The sequence below is a fragment of the Kryptolebias marmoratus genome, linkage group LG22 (genome assembly GCF_001649575.2).
Source record: "Kryptolebias marmoratus isolate JLee-2015 linkage group LG22, ASM164957v2, whole genome shotgun sequence".
Classification (NCBI taxonomy): Eukaryota; Metazoa; Chordata; class Actinopteri; order Cyprinodontiformes; family Rivulidae; genus Kryptolebias; species Kryptolebias marmoratus.
The window spans coordinates 6689587-6700912 of record NC_051451.1 but is presented as its reverse complement, the minus strand read 5'-3'; the positions used below and the strand labels follow the sequence as shown (position 1 = coordinate 6700912).

The 11326-nt window shown below is 42.4% G+C and overlaps 1 protein-coding gene across 6 annotated transcripts in view; it reads left to right on the top strand.

The window, feature by feature from the left end:
- The window catches only part of nfkb2 (nuclear factor of kappa light polypeptide gene enhancer in B-cells 2 (p49/p100)), a 31552-nt gene extending 22246 nt beyond the window's left edge, over positions 1 to 9306 (top strand). For all 6 annotated transcript variants that reach the window (XM_037973557.1, XM_017433650.3, XM_017433651.3 and 3 more), the window contains 11 exons: positions 201 to 392; positions 474 to 615; positions 755 to 869; positions 1708 to 1915; positions 1998 to 2167; positions 2250 to 2352; positions 2719 to 2897; positions 4933 to 5011; positions 5398 to 5567; positions 6941 to 7052; positions 8916 to 9306. In XM_037973557.1, coding sequence (XP_037829485.1) covers positions 201 to 392; positions 474 to 615; positions 755 to 869; positions 1708 to 1915; positions 1998 to 2167; positions 2250 to 2352; positions 2719 to 2897; positions 4933 to 5011; positions 5398 to 5567; positions 6941 to 7052; positions 8916 to 8992 — 1547 coding nt within the window. In that variant the 3' untranslated portion in view covers positions 8993 to 9306. The remainder of the gene's footprint in view (positions 1 to 200; positions 393 to 473; positions 616 to 754; positions 870 to 1707; positions 1916 to 1997; positions 2168 to 2249; positions 2353 to 2718; positions 2898 to 4932; positions 5012 to 5397; positions 5568 to 6940; positions 7053 to 8915) is intronic.
- The last annotated feature ends 2020 nt before the right edge of the window (positions 9307 to 11326 follow it).

Genomic DNA, 11326 nt, shown 5'->3' with positions numbered 1-11326 from the left:
AAATAATATATGGTTATTTATTTAAACTCATATTCTGGCCACATTATATTGAATTTTTGTATAAAAAAAAATTAAAAAAAATTTTTGACACCAAAATTATTTAGAGGGGCTTCAGCGCCACTGGCGCTTCCGTTGTTTCCATAATGGGGCCAAGTTTCAATGGTGAAACTGCTGACCAGTAGCTGCTTGTGTCTCGGCAGGTTTCCAGTTCCACCAGCAGGTGAACGGAGGTACAGGAGGTGGAGGCGGAGCTTTTTATGCAGGAAACTTCACAGGTTTTACTTCAGGGGGAGGAACTCAGATGTCAGGCTCCACCCCTCAGACTAATGTTGCCTCTCTGAGAAGTGATTCACAGACGAGCTCGCCACTGCAGCAGCAGCTGCTTCAGATTGGTAAGAGAGTATGCTGCGAGTGTAAAGTACATGTTTGTTTGTCGATTTGTTGAGGTTTTCAAATTTATTATTGTTTTTCAGCTGCAACGCTCAGCAGTCGGGTGTCTCAGAGCGCCCAACAGACCGCCGCCGCCCTGCTACAGTACTGCAGCACTGGAGACGCCCGCGTCCTCCTCGCCCTGCAGAGACATCTGTGTGGAATTCAGGACGCCAATGGAGACACGTGAGTCCAGTTTTACTCCTGATCCAGTTGCATTCAGAGAGGGACAGGAGGAGTTTAGCTTCAAAAACGCGAAGCAAACAGTTCTTGATCTGATGATAACTCCTGTAGCAACTGGTTTGACTGGTCTGTTTCTTGTCAGTCCATTACACCTGGCCATCATCCACCTGCAGACCACCGTCATCCAGCAGCTGATCCAAACTCTGCTGAGCAGCCAGCAGCACAGAGTCCTGAACACAGCCAACCACCTGCAGCAGGTAAAGAACACAACAACCAACCACCTGAAACTGATACATCTGTGGTCAGAAGTTTCCATCCCCTCATCATGAAACCGAAACAACAAAAATATTTATTTATAAACACAAATAATCAAAGCCTAATTTTAATATCTGCTGAAATATATTTCTATATTTAAATATATGTATACATTTTTTGTGCACTTGAGATGAAGTTGAAGAATGTGGAGGAAGTTGTCCCTCTTCATTATTATTCCATTGACTTTGTGAAATGGACCAGTACCACAGCCTGATGCTCCCACCACCATGCTTGACAGTTGGTTCAGTGTTGTTAGGTCTGAAAGCCTCACCTCGGGTCCCCCAAACATCTCTCTTGTCTTTCTGTCCAAACGGCTCGGCCTTTGCCATTGACAGTTTGTAACATCAGTTTACACAAACAGGTCAGGCACTAGGACCATGCAGCACACTACTCAAGCCCTGTTGAGCGCTGGAGTTCACACTGTGATTTGTCGACTTTAAAGCTCAGAAAATAAAGTTTGAACCTGAAATGAATTTGTTTCAGTTGAGAGGAATCAGTCAACTTTGTGGTTAAAAAAAAAAAAAAAAAAAAAAAATCTGACATTACCTTTCAGAGCCCCCCTCCCCCTCATTTCACCCTTACTGTAGAATCATTCCACCCTGAAAAATAAACCCTTCAAATAAATTAATCTGACATTTGTGTTCACGACGAGTGAATGGAAACTTCTGACCATGGCTGTAGACAACAACACAACCAATCATCTGCAGCAGGTAAATTTGTGACAGTGTGTCATGTGATCACATGCTGCCTCTCACCTGCCCTCTGACTCCGCCCCATCAGACTCCCCTCCACCTGGCAGTGATAACACGGCAGCCGAAGGTGGCGGAGCTGTTAATGAGAGCGGGGGCCGACCCCAGCCTAGTGGACAAAGATGGCCGCAGCCCCCTCCACCTGGCAGCACTGAGCGGAGACACTGAGATGCTCCGCCTACTGCTGACTCACCTGGGAGAACGCCACTCCCACCTGGTCAACACGTCAGATTACCAGGGTAAGAGGCAGAGCCAGGTCACTTGTGCAGCTTCTGTAGCTAAAGGTTTGAGGAAACAAAAAAACATGTCTGTGTCCCTCAGGTCTTCAGCCGCTCCACCTGGCTGTGAGGAGGGATGGCGAGCGCTGCCTCCGTCTACTGGTGGAGGGCGGAGCCAAAATAAACGCCCAGGAGCAGAAGAGTGGGCACACAGCTCTTCACCTGGCTGTCAGAGAAAACCTGTTCAAGGTGGCCTGCACGCTCATCACAGAGGTAACAAACACTCACAGCAGGAACGGGGTGGGGCTTATTCTCACTTGGCCCAGACTGTTAACCGGATGTGTGTCATCTGCAGCTGAAAGCAGACGTTAACGCCTGCACGTTTGGAGGAAACACACCATTACACCTGGCTTCGAGTGTGGGCTCACCAACGTTCTGTGCCATGCTCATTGCTGCAGGTGAGTCGCACCACTGACTGACTCACACTACGTCATTGTGTAACACAAAACATAACGCCACATGTAACCCAACTGGTTACACGGCACATAACACAAACCATTACACACCACGTAAAATGACAAGCAACACAACATGTAACATGACACATGACACATGACACAGCACAACACTTAACACAACATGTAAGAGAACACACAACATGACACGCTGCTACATCTGGTCCCCAGATGTTCTGTGCCATGCTCATGGCTGCAGGTGACTTATCAACTCACAATGCTCTGCACAGCATGTCACACAGCATGTCACACAACATGTAACACAACATGTAACAGAACAAGCAAGTGGTTAATCACAGCGTTTTTCAGGAGCTGATAAGAACATGGAGAACGACGAGCCCCTCTTCTTCAGTTCTTCCTCCGATGAGGAGGATAACATACCAATCAGAAAGGAACTCGCAGAGCGAGATGCTGCCACGCAAACAGTCAAAAGTCGCAAGAGACCTGCAGGAGGACACACACCTCTGGACCTCGCTACCTGTCTGAAGGTAACAACTGCAGCTTCAAAACAAGACTTAAAAAAAAACAAACTCCCCTTTCCCCTTTCTTTGCTCGGCCATGCTGAATGAAGTGAGTTGAAGGAATGTTTGACTCAGACTACCCTGACTAAAACCCTGCAATTAGCCAAGTCAGATGGGAGCATTGATCTTCCAAAATTAAGATATTACATAAGGGCTGCACAAATTAAACTCAAAATGATACGTACACTTCCTAGCTCAATTCAGAGAAAAACAAGTGCCCCGAAACTCCGCAGACATTACTGTTTTTAGATACCCCTGTAAAAGAAATGTCAGTCTGGACAAAAAAAATACATCTGCTAGAAGCACTTAGAGAGTGCAAACCTCCTTCATAGTGTCAATGAAAAACAGTGTGATCCAGATCATGATCAGGATCACCATCAAGATGATGAAAAAACTAATCAGTTCTTTCTCCTTTTTTTGGGACAAGCCCAACATTTCCTGAAAAAATTAATCCTAATCTGTTAATTAGTTTTTACCTGATCTTTGCTAACAGACAGACAAACAAACACGACCGAAAACATACCTTTCTTGACCGAGGTAACAAAGGGCTCACATGTAAAAGCAGAGACAAGTTTTTAACAAAGAAGTTACCTGTGACCTTGACCTTTGACTGGATCACCACTAAGATTGAATCACTTGTTCTTTGTACCATGTTTGACATTCCCTGAAGATTTCATGAAAATCAGTTCATAACTTTTTGAGTAATCCTGTGCACAAACAGACAGACAGATGTTACTGAAAACATATCCTCCTTGGTGGAGGAAAAAATCAGGAACAACATTCAGTTAGTATTTAGACTACCAAAGCATTTATGAAGACCTTCCCTCCTAACAGCGTAAATAATGGGTTTAAAAATGGACACATTACAAACTGGACTGCAAACATCAATTACTGAAATGGAAATTTTAAGAGATTTTAACGTCTGAAAAGTGAATTCGGTCTTCCCTGGACAGATTTTTACAGAAACCTACAACCAAGGTCTTTTTTGACAGTACACAAAGACTGAGGAAAACTCCTAAATCCTACACCACTTGAAGGGTTCCTAATAGTTACACAAAAGGGGAGTAGACAGAAGAAAGTCATCAGCAAACTGTTTCATGTAATTTCAAAAATATTTAGGCACAATTCTGTAAAGATGAAGGACAAATTAGAGGAAGAAACGACTGAGAGTATATCAGCCGACACCTGGAAGGAGACATGCGCTGAATGCACCAAACCACAAATTTAAAACACGGAGGGAATTCAAATGAAAAAATAGTCACCAGATTCTTCAGAACAATAGAAATAACTGCTAAGATGGCTCCAACACACTACCAACCACAACCACATATTCTGGCTCTGCCCTAAACTCCGCCTGTTCTGGATGGAGATATTTCATCCTCTCAAGGAAGTTTTCAAAGCGAATATTCCACTTAGCCCTGTCGTAGCATTATTAGGAGAACATCCTGACTGTGTTGACAGCAAGGCCAAAAAATACCTCTTGAACATATTCTTCACTGCAGCACTAAAATGGGTCACCATTAAATACCTGAAACTGGACCCCTCCATGGATCCAAAAGGTGTGGGACCTTCATCTGATGGAGCAAATCTCATCCTCACCTAGGCTACAGAAATCCATCTTTACCAAAGGGTGAAGACCCATGTTACCCTTACTAGTAAAACATTATCTGCTCCACCAGCTCACTTTTCCTGCACACACACATCACATGCTGCCCCAATAACAGAAGAGGCGTTGTGAATGTCTTATATGTGATTGTAGAGTGGTTATCTTTGCCATGCTTTGTTGCTTGGCATTTTAATGCGTTCTGTGTAATAATTGTATTAAAAAAGGTCTATATATGTACAACTTCAGAAGAAAAAAAAATGCAAGAGAAGTAGTAAAATGTACTGTTGTCAAAAAATTGAGTAAACTAAAACAATCCTTATTCAGCTGTTCTCTCAGATTATTTTGTGCTCAGGGGTGTCTTGCCTCACCTCGTCTCCCCTCCTGTCCTCTCCTCAGGTGAAGAACGTGTTGAACGACCGACAGAGTCCGAAGCCGAGTCGGCCGAAGAAGATCAAACCAAGCAGCAGCTTTGAAGGTTTGTTCAGCTCAGATCTGTGAGTTGTTGGTTGTATGTTGGGCGGCTGTGGGACAGTGGTTAGAGCAGTCGTCCTCCAATGAGAGAGTTGGAGGTTTGATTCCTGGCAAGAGTCACATGTCGAAGTGTCCCTGGGCAAAACACTGAACCCCTCATTGCCTCTGATGTGTGACCCATCGGTGTTTAAATGGAGTTTTAAAGCACCGATTAGGCTATATGATTTATTCAGATTAGCTTTGTAGAGTGCTTTATGAATGTGTGTGTGGCTGTGTAAATGAGGACAGATTTGAGTGGCCTGATTGGCTAGAAAGGCGCTATATAAATACAGTCCATTTATATAAGTACAGTCCGTGAACTTGTTTAACGTAAATCTGCTGCTGCTACAGAAGGCGAGCACTCGGCGCTGGACGAGGACACGTTGTCCCGGCTGGTGGAGGTTCTGAGTGTCGGAGACGTTCCCTGGATGAAGCTGGCTGAGAAGCTGGGTATGATGACGCTAACTCACCTGTACCGGGACAGTCAGACGCCGTGCCAACACCTGCTGCAGCACTACAAGGTAACATGTTCAAGTGTGATACCTGAGAGGACACCTGGTCCAACCTCAGGTCTGTCCTTCAGAGTCAGTGACACCTTACAGCAGTCAGATATTCTTTAATTGATAAACCAGCTTGTTTGGTTCTGAAACATAAGAAGTTTAATAGGTAAACTGCATGTTTCAGTCAGTACTGGATAAAAGGATATAAGTTTTTTTATGGTTTTCTGAGCACCCTCAGTTCAGAGAAACAACAGATGGTTTACAGCGATGACAAAAAGAAAGCCCACCTTCTTTTAGGTCTAAGGTTTTACCTGTCAGGACGTAATAAAACTGTTTTTTATCAGGTTCTAAAATTAATCAAATCTTATGTCAAGTGAACAAATCTAAACTCAAATGGAAAAAGTCCATCCAATGCAGAAACTCCTTTAGCAGCAATAACTCTTAGTTGGGGTTTTTTATACTAGTCTCTCGTATGGTTGTGGAGAGGCTTTTGGCCCACTCTTCTTTCCATTGTTGTTTTGCAGACGTTTGTTTCTGCTCATCTTTCTGAAGGTCCTAAGCAGCATTTCAATCAGGTTAGGGTCTGGACCTTTGCAGCACTGTGGTTCTTTTCTTTTTAAGCCATTCTGTTGTAGATTAGCTGTTGTGTTTGGAATCATTGTTTTGTTGCATCTTGACCCAGTTCGGTCCAAGCTTCAGCTGTCAGACAGATGGTCTCACATTTGACTCCAGAGTCCTTTGGTCTACAGAGGAGTTCATGATTGACTTAATGACTGCGAGGAGCCCAAACCATCAGCCTTCCACCACCGTGCTGACAGTTGATATGAGGTGTTTGTGCTGATATGCTGTGTTTACTGCCGTGCCTTCTGGGTAAACATTGGTCCTTTGGTCTTGTTTTATCCCAAAAGTCTTGTGGTTCCTTCAGATGACACTTTCCAATCCTAAGTCGAGCTGTCATGTTGTTTTTTGAGAGAAGAGGCTTTCTCCTGCAATCCTTCCAAACAAGCCACACTTGTTGAGTCTTTCCAATTGTCCTGTCATGACCTTTAACCTTTGACCCGTAGAGTCTAAGCTGGAGCTGAGCATTGCACAGTCTGACCTTTGGGGTAAATTTGCTGGAAAGATTGGCAGCTGTCTTCAATGTTTTCCACTTGTGAATAATCTTTCTTTCTATACAATGATGAACTCCTAAAAGTTTGGAAATGACCTTTAACCCTTCCCAGCTTGATGGGAAGCAACAGTTGCTTCTCTTAGGTCATTGCTGAGGTCTTTCCACCGTGGTATTGTGTTGACACACCTGTATGACTTACAGGAAAGCCCTAGAATTGAAAGTAGGTGGACTTAACTTGTATCAAACAGGAAGTGACCTCACCTGTCTTTTTGTATTTGTTCAGGTGGGTGGAGGTCCTGTTGAAGTTCTGGTTGAAGCTCTTCAGTCTCTCGGTTTGACAGAAGGAGTCAGACTGCTGAGGAACACCGAGCTACAAGACGACAAACACAGCACAGGTAACCACCAACACAAGTAAAAACCAACACAGATTATTACCTGTTGATGTGAGTTCTTTAAATAAGTATGCACTTCTCCAAACACCTCATGTTTTATTGAGCTTTCGAGCATTATCTTTCTGTTATTACTGCAGTTATTAACCTTTTTTGAATTGATTGTGTTAGGAAGTTTGGTGCAACAAGCTACAAATCAGCTGTGATAATTTCTGGTAACATATATTTAACATATATTACAGTTAGAGCACAGATTACAATGCAACCCAGGGTCAAAGATCTGCTGACTTTGCGTGTGAGGCTTTTCTTAGCCACTCTTGTGGTAAAATTGTGGTATCATTGTGGTAAAAAAGGGACATGAAGTTGTTTTTAAAGCTTGTTCAGTATCACAGATGGGGTGCTTCTGTTGTTGTAATGCAATCGATAGGATTGTAAAATGTACACGATAGCTAACCCACCTAATATCCCCAACAGCCGCCACTGCTTTTGATCAGAAAATATCTTTAAACAGCTGTTCACTACTAAACCTAACTTTCACCCATCATGCACCACTTCAGAAAGGGTTCACTTCTCCATCATTATGAAAACAGTTATAACAAAGTCTGTAATTTCACAGAAAAGATTAATATCAAGATTAACAACCTTTAGTCAACAACAAGTTTGAATTAAAGCTGCAAGCAGTGATGAACGGCCCTCGCACTTTAGTGACACTCCAGCCTGTGTCATAATGCCTCTGTGCAAAAACATCATCTAGATTTCTAGGTGTTAGTTCAAATGTAAGGGCTGAACAGGGCAAAACTGGCTTCAAAATGAGGACTGTAATTCAAAATGGCTACCATTTAGGTGTAACCGAAAACAAAGGAATATCATCTATAATCTAATATCTGACATTTGAAGTTAAGAAAAAGCTGGTCCGAGAATGACGTTCATGAGTAAAAGAGTAACATCCTGTTTTCAGTAGGCGGGCCTAAGGAAATAACATGTAGTACTTTTGAGTAGTGGTAATTCTACACCTCTATGTGAAAGTTGATGTTTGTGCTGCCAAAATAGGTAGCGCTGTTGAGCCAATTTGTGTTTCCAAGTTTTCCTGGTTTTCCGTATGTTAAAGCCCACAAAAAGAAAGATGATTTGATAGAAAAAGTAAGAAGAAGAAACTAAAAGTCTTTGCATCATTTTCGGTGCTCAGGCTGTATGAATTCAAGCTACAATCTTTACGTCATATAGTTTCAGCAGTGGACCACCAGAGGGCGCCCTAACACAGTTACACACCTCCAACACTAAAGCCAGGATCTCACTGGCCTAGGACTGATGGAGACCAGTCAGTTTAGTTGCAGCAGTTATTTATTGACTTCCTTAGGAGGACAATCATTTTAATTTCCTGCAGTCAGTTCAGAATAACAGCTTGTTAGTGATCAACATGTTCTGATAACTTTGTCTTCTGGTTTCTAAATATATGATCATTAATAAAGAAAACCACCTGGACATCCTCACAGCAACAATCACAGAGTCAAATTCAGAACACAAGAAAAACTTGTTTCGAAGGCTGACAAAAAAAAACATCTAGCTTACTAAAAATGTCTGAACTTTTAGAATATTGTGTAAAATATTTGTCAGAGGCACATTTGTTTAAAAATACACAGAACACAAAATCCATCCACCATTTTCTTTACCTGCTCCTCCTTTCTGGGTCATGGGAGAGCTGGTGCCTATCTCCAACAGTCAATGTACAAGAGACGGGGGACACCCTGTCCCTTTTTTTTTCCATCTGTCCCCAGTCCATGTGATGGACTGGGGACAGATGGAAAAAAAAATCCAGGTTTACTGTATGAGTTTAAACTCACCTGGTTTTTTTTGTTTCTGTCCAATCAGATGCCACAGTCGACAGCGGCTTCAGCAGCCAGCCAATGGAAGAGCAGGAGGAGGAGCCAGCAATGGCCAATCAGTGACGAGCAGTAGCTGAGGCTTATAAAGGTCATGTGGTCAGCAGATGTCTGACAGAGGATGAGTTTCCTTCAGCGAGTTGGACTTGTTTCTCCTGCAGGAGGTGAACGTTTCAGAGCGTCTCAAAAATCTGATGTGGAAACTAAAGATCTTTAAAAATAAAAGATGTAACATTTAAAAGCTGAACTAATGTCTGTGGGTTTCACCTCAAAACTGTAACATACAATACGTAAAAAACTGTTTCAAAGCTCTTCTTTGCTTGTTGAATTAATTTATGTTTTACTTTCCTTGTTTTCCTTTATTAAAGAGTTTATTTCAGTTTTTTGTTGTTATTGACGTCTGACAAAGTCCTTTTAGTTTTATCCTGAAATTAGTCATCTAAATGTTGCAGCTCCACTGACAAAACTGGAATTTACTGTTTTTTATCAGGTGAGAGATGCAGCATGTCTTACCTGTCGACTCACCTGTGATGTTTGGAAGACTAATAGTGCCAAACTGATGTTTCGTGTTGTAAAAAATGAAAATAATAATAAAAAAAACACAAAATATTTTTTTATGTTTTTTTTTTTCTGAGACCACCTAAATGCTGCTAAAGTACTTAGCAGTTCAAAAAGGTAAAGTTGAAATTAGGGATTTTTGGGGGAGAAAAACAGTATCCCTTAATGGCTGCGTTCAGCAGGATGCCGCTCCCTACCACACTGCAGAAAGTTTAGTTGGTGTCTATCCAGAAAGTGTAGCATGAAAAAAAAATTGAAGTTTGTGCTATCAGGGGTGACCTGCTCCTGGTGGAAGGTGGACGTGTTTCTTTTCTCTCTGTCTTTCTGTCTCCTGAACCGCACCCCCCTCTCTCTGCCTCTCTGCCCAGCCTCTCTTTTCATATTCTCCAAAATTTATAAACTATGGATCTGGTCAGCTGGTCTCTCAATGCAATTGATCAAGTTTTCTCGACGGGAAGGCTGACCAAAGGAGAGCCAGCTTGCCCTGATAAGACATTCTTTGCTGGATACACAATGGATTCCTGGAGAAAAGGGAATATTGTTTGTCTGACAAGTCTGTCTGTGCAAGACGTGAACGATCTTTACATATTTGGATTTTTGATAACAGGATTTCTGCTGTTTGGATAAGGCAGTGACCTAACTTATCATCAAATTCGTTTGATGGGTTCGCCGGTCAACAATTAAACTGTGTGGTTACAGGAGCTGAATCGCACGTTGGATGCAATCCTTTTACAGGACCGCAGACTGAATTGGGGTTCTGGAACTCATGAATAATATGGGTTACATCTTGGAGGAAGTTGCTCGCTCGAAACAGGCGGAATGGTCTTGGGATTTGGCTGTTTGGATTCACCATTGAGAAGTATCAGCAAGACTTTCAAGGCAGACAAAAACAAGTCGTCCTGACCCAAAACAATTATTATTTGTGAATTTGGCTCCCCTAGGCTGACCTTGGTCAGCTATCTTCAATTTCTCCCCAGATTTTATGTAAACAAGATGCTCTGCTCCCTCTGCCTAAGGACATCTGTGGATCTGCTCTGGGCTGGCTGATAAACATTCCATCACATTATCAAGGACAATGGCCTCTGTGACGTGATTCATGGACTTATCTGCAAACACACACACATACAACATACATTACACCGTCTTCTCACCGTCTCTAACAAACACACACGCACACTTTCCGCTGTTTCTGAGTCATCTCCCTCACCCACCCCCCCTCCCTCCTTCACTATTTTAATTAGTAATTCCAATGTTGGCTGCTTAGCGGGCCTTTGGTACTATTAGAAAGTCGTCTGTACCGTTAGTTTTAGCTTATTTAGCCTTCCTGTACATTTAGTTTAGTTTAGTTTATCTTAGCTCATATTTTAGATATTGTTAGATTGTTAGATTCCTAATTAGGCCCGAGCAGCGACAGCAGCTGCGAAGGCCTATTGGATCTGTACTGTTTCTTATTATTTTTCTTGTCCGCATAGAAACGCTAATTTGGAGGTTTAAACATATTCAAAAAGTCATCAAACTTTACCCAAAATTGTCCCCCGCGAAAAATTTTAGTATTTTAATGGAATCAAAAATGGGCGTGGCAAAACTGCTCCACAGCGCCCCCTAATGTGAAATAGGACAAACCGTACATCGTAGAGATTTAAAACTTGGTCTGTAGGTAGAACACGTCAAATCAAGAAAAAAAGTCTCTTGGAGGTATGCCCTAAAATGTACAGGAAGGCGGCCATCTTGGGTCAAAGTGCAATTTTTGGTCATTTTTGATTTTTGCACACGTCGGACTTTAACGAACTCCTCCTAGGGATTTTGAGCGATCGGCTTCAAACTTGGTCAGTATGCAGTTGA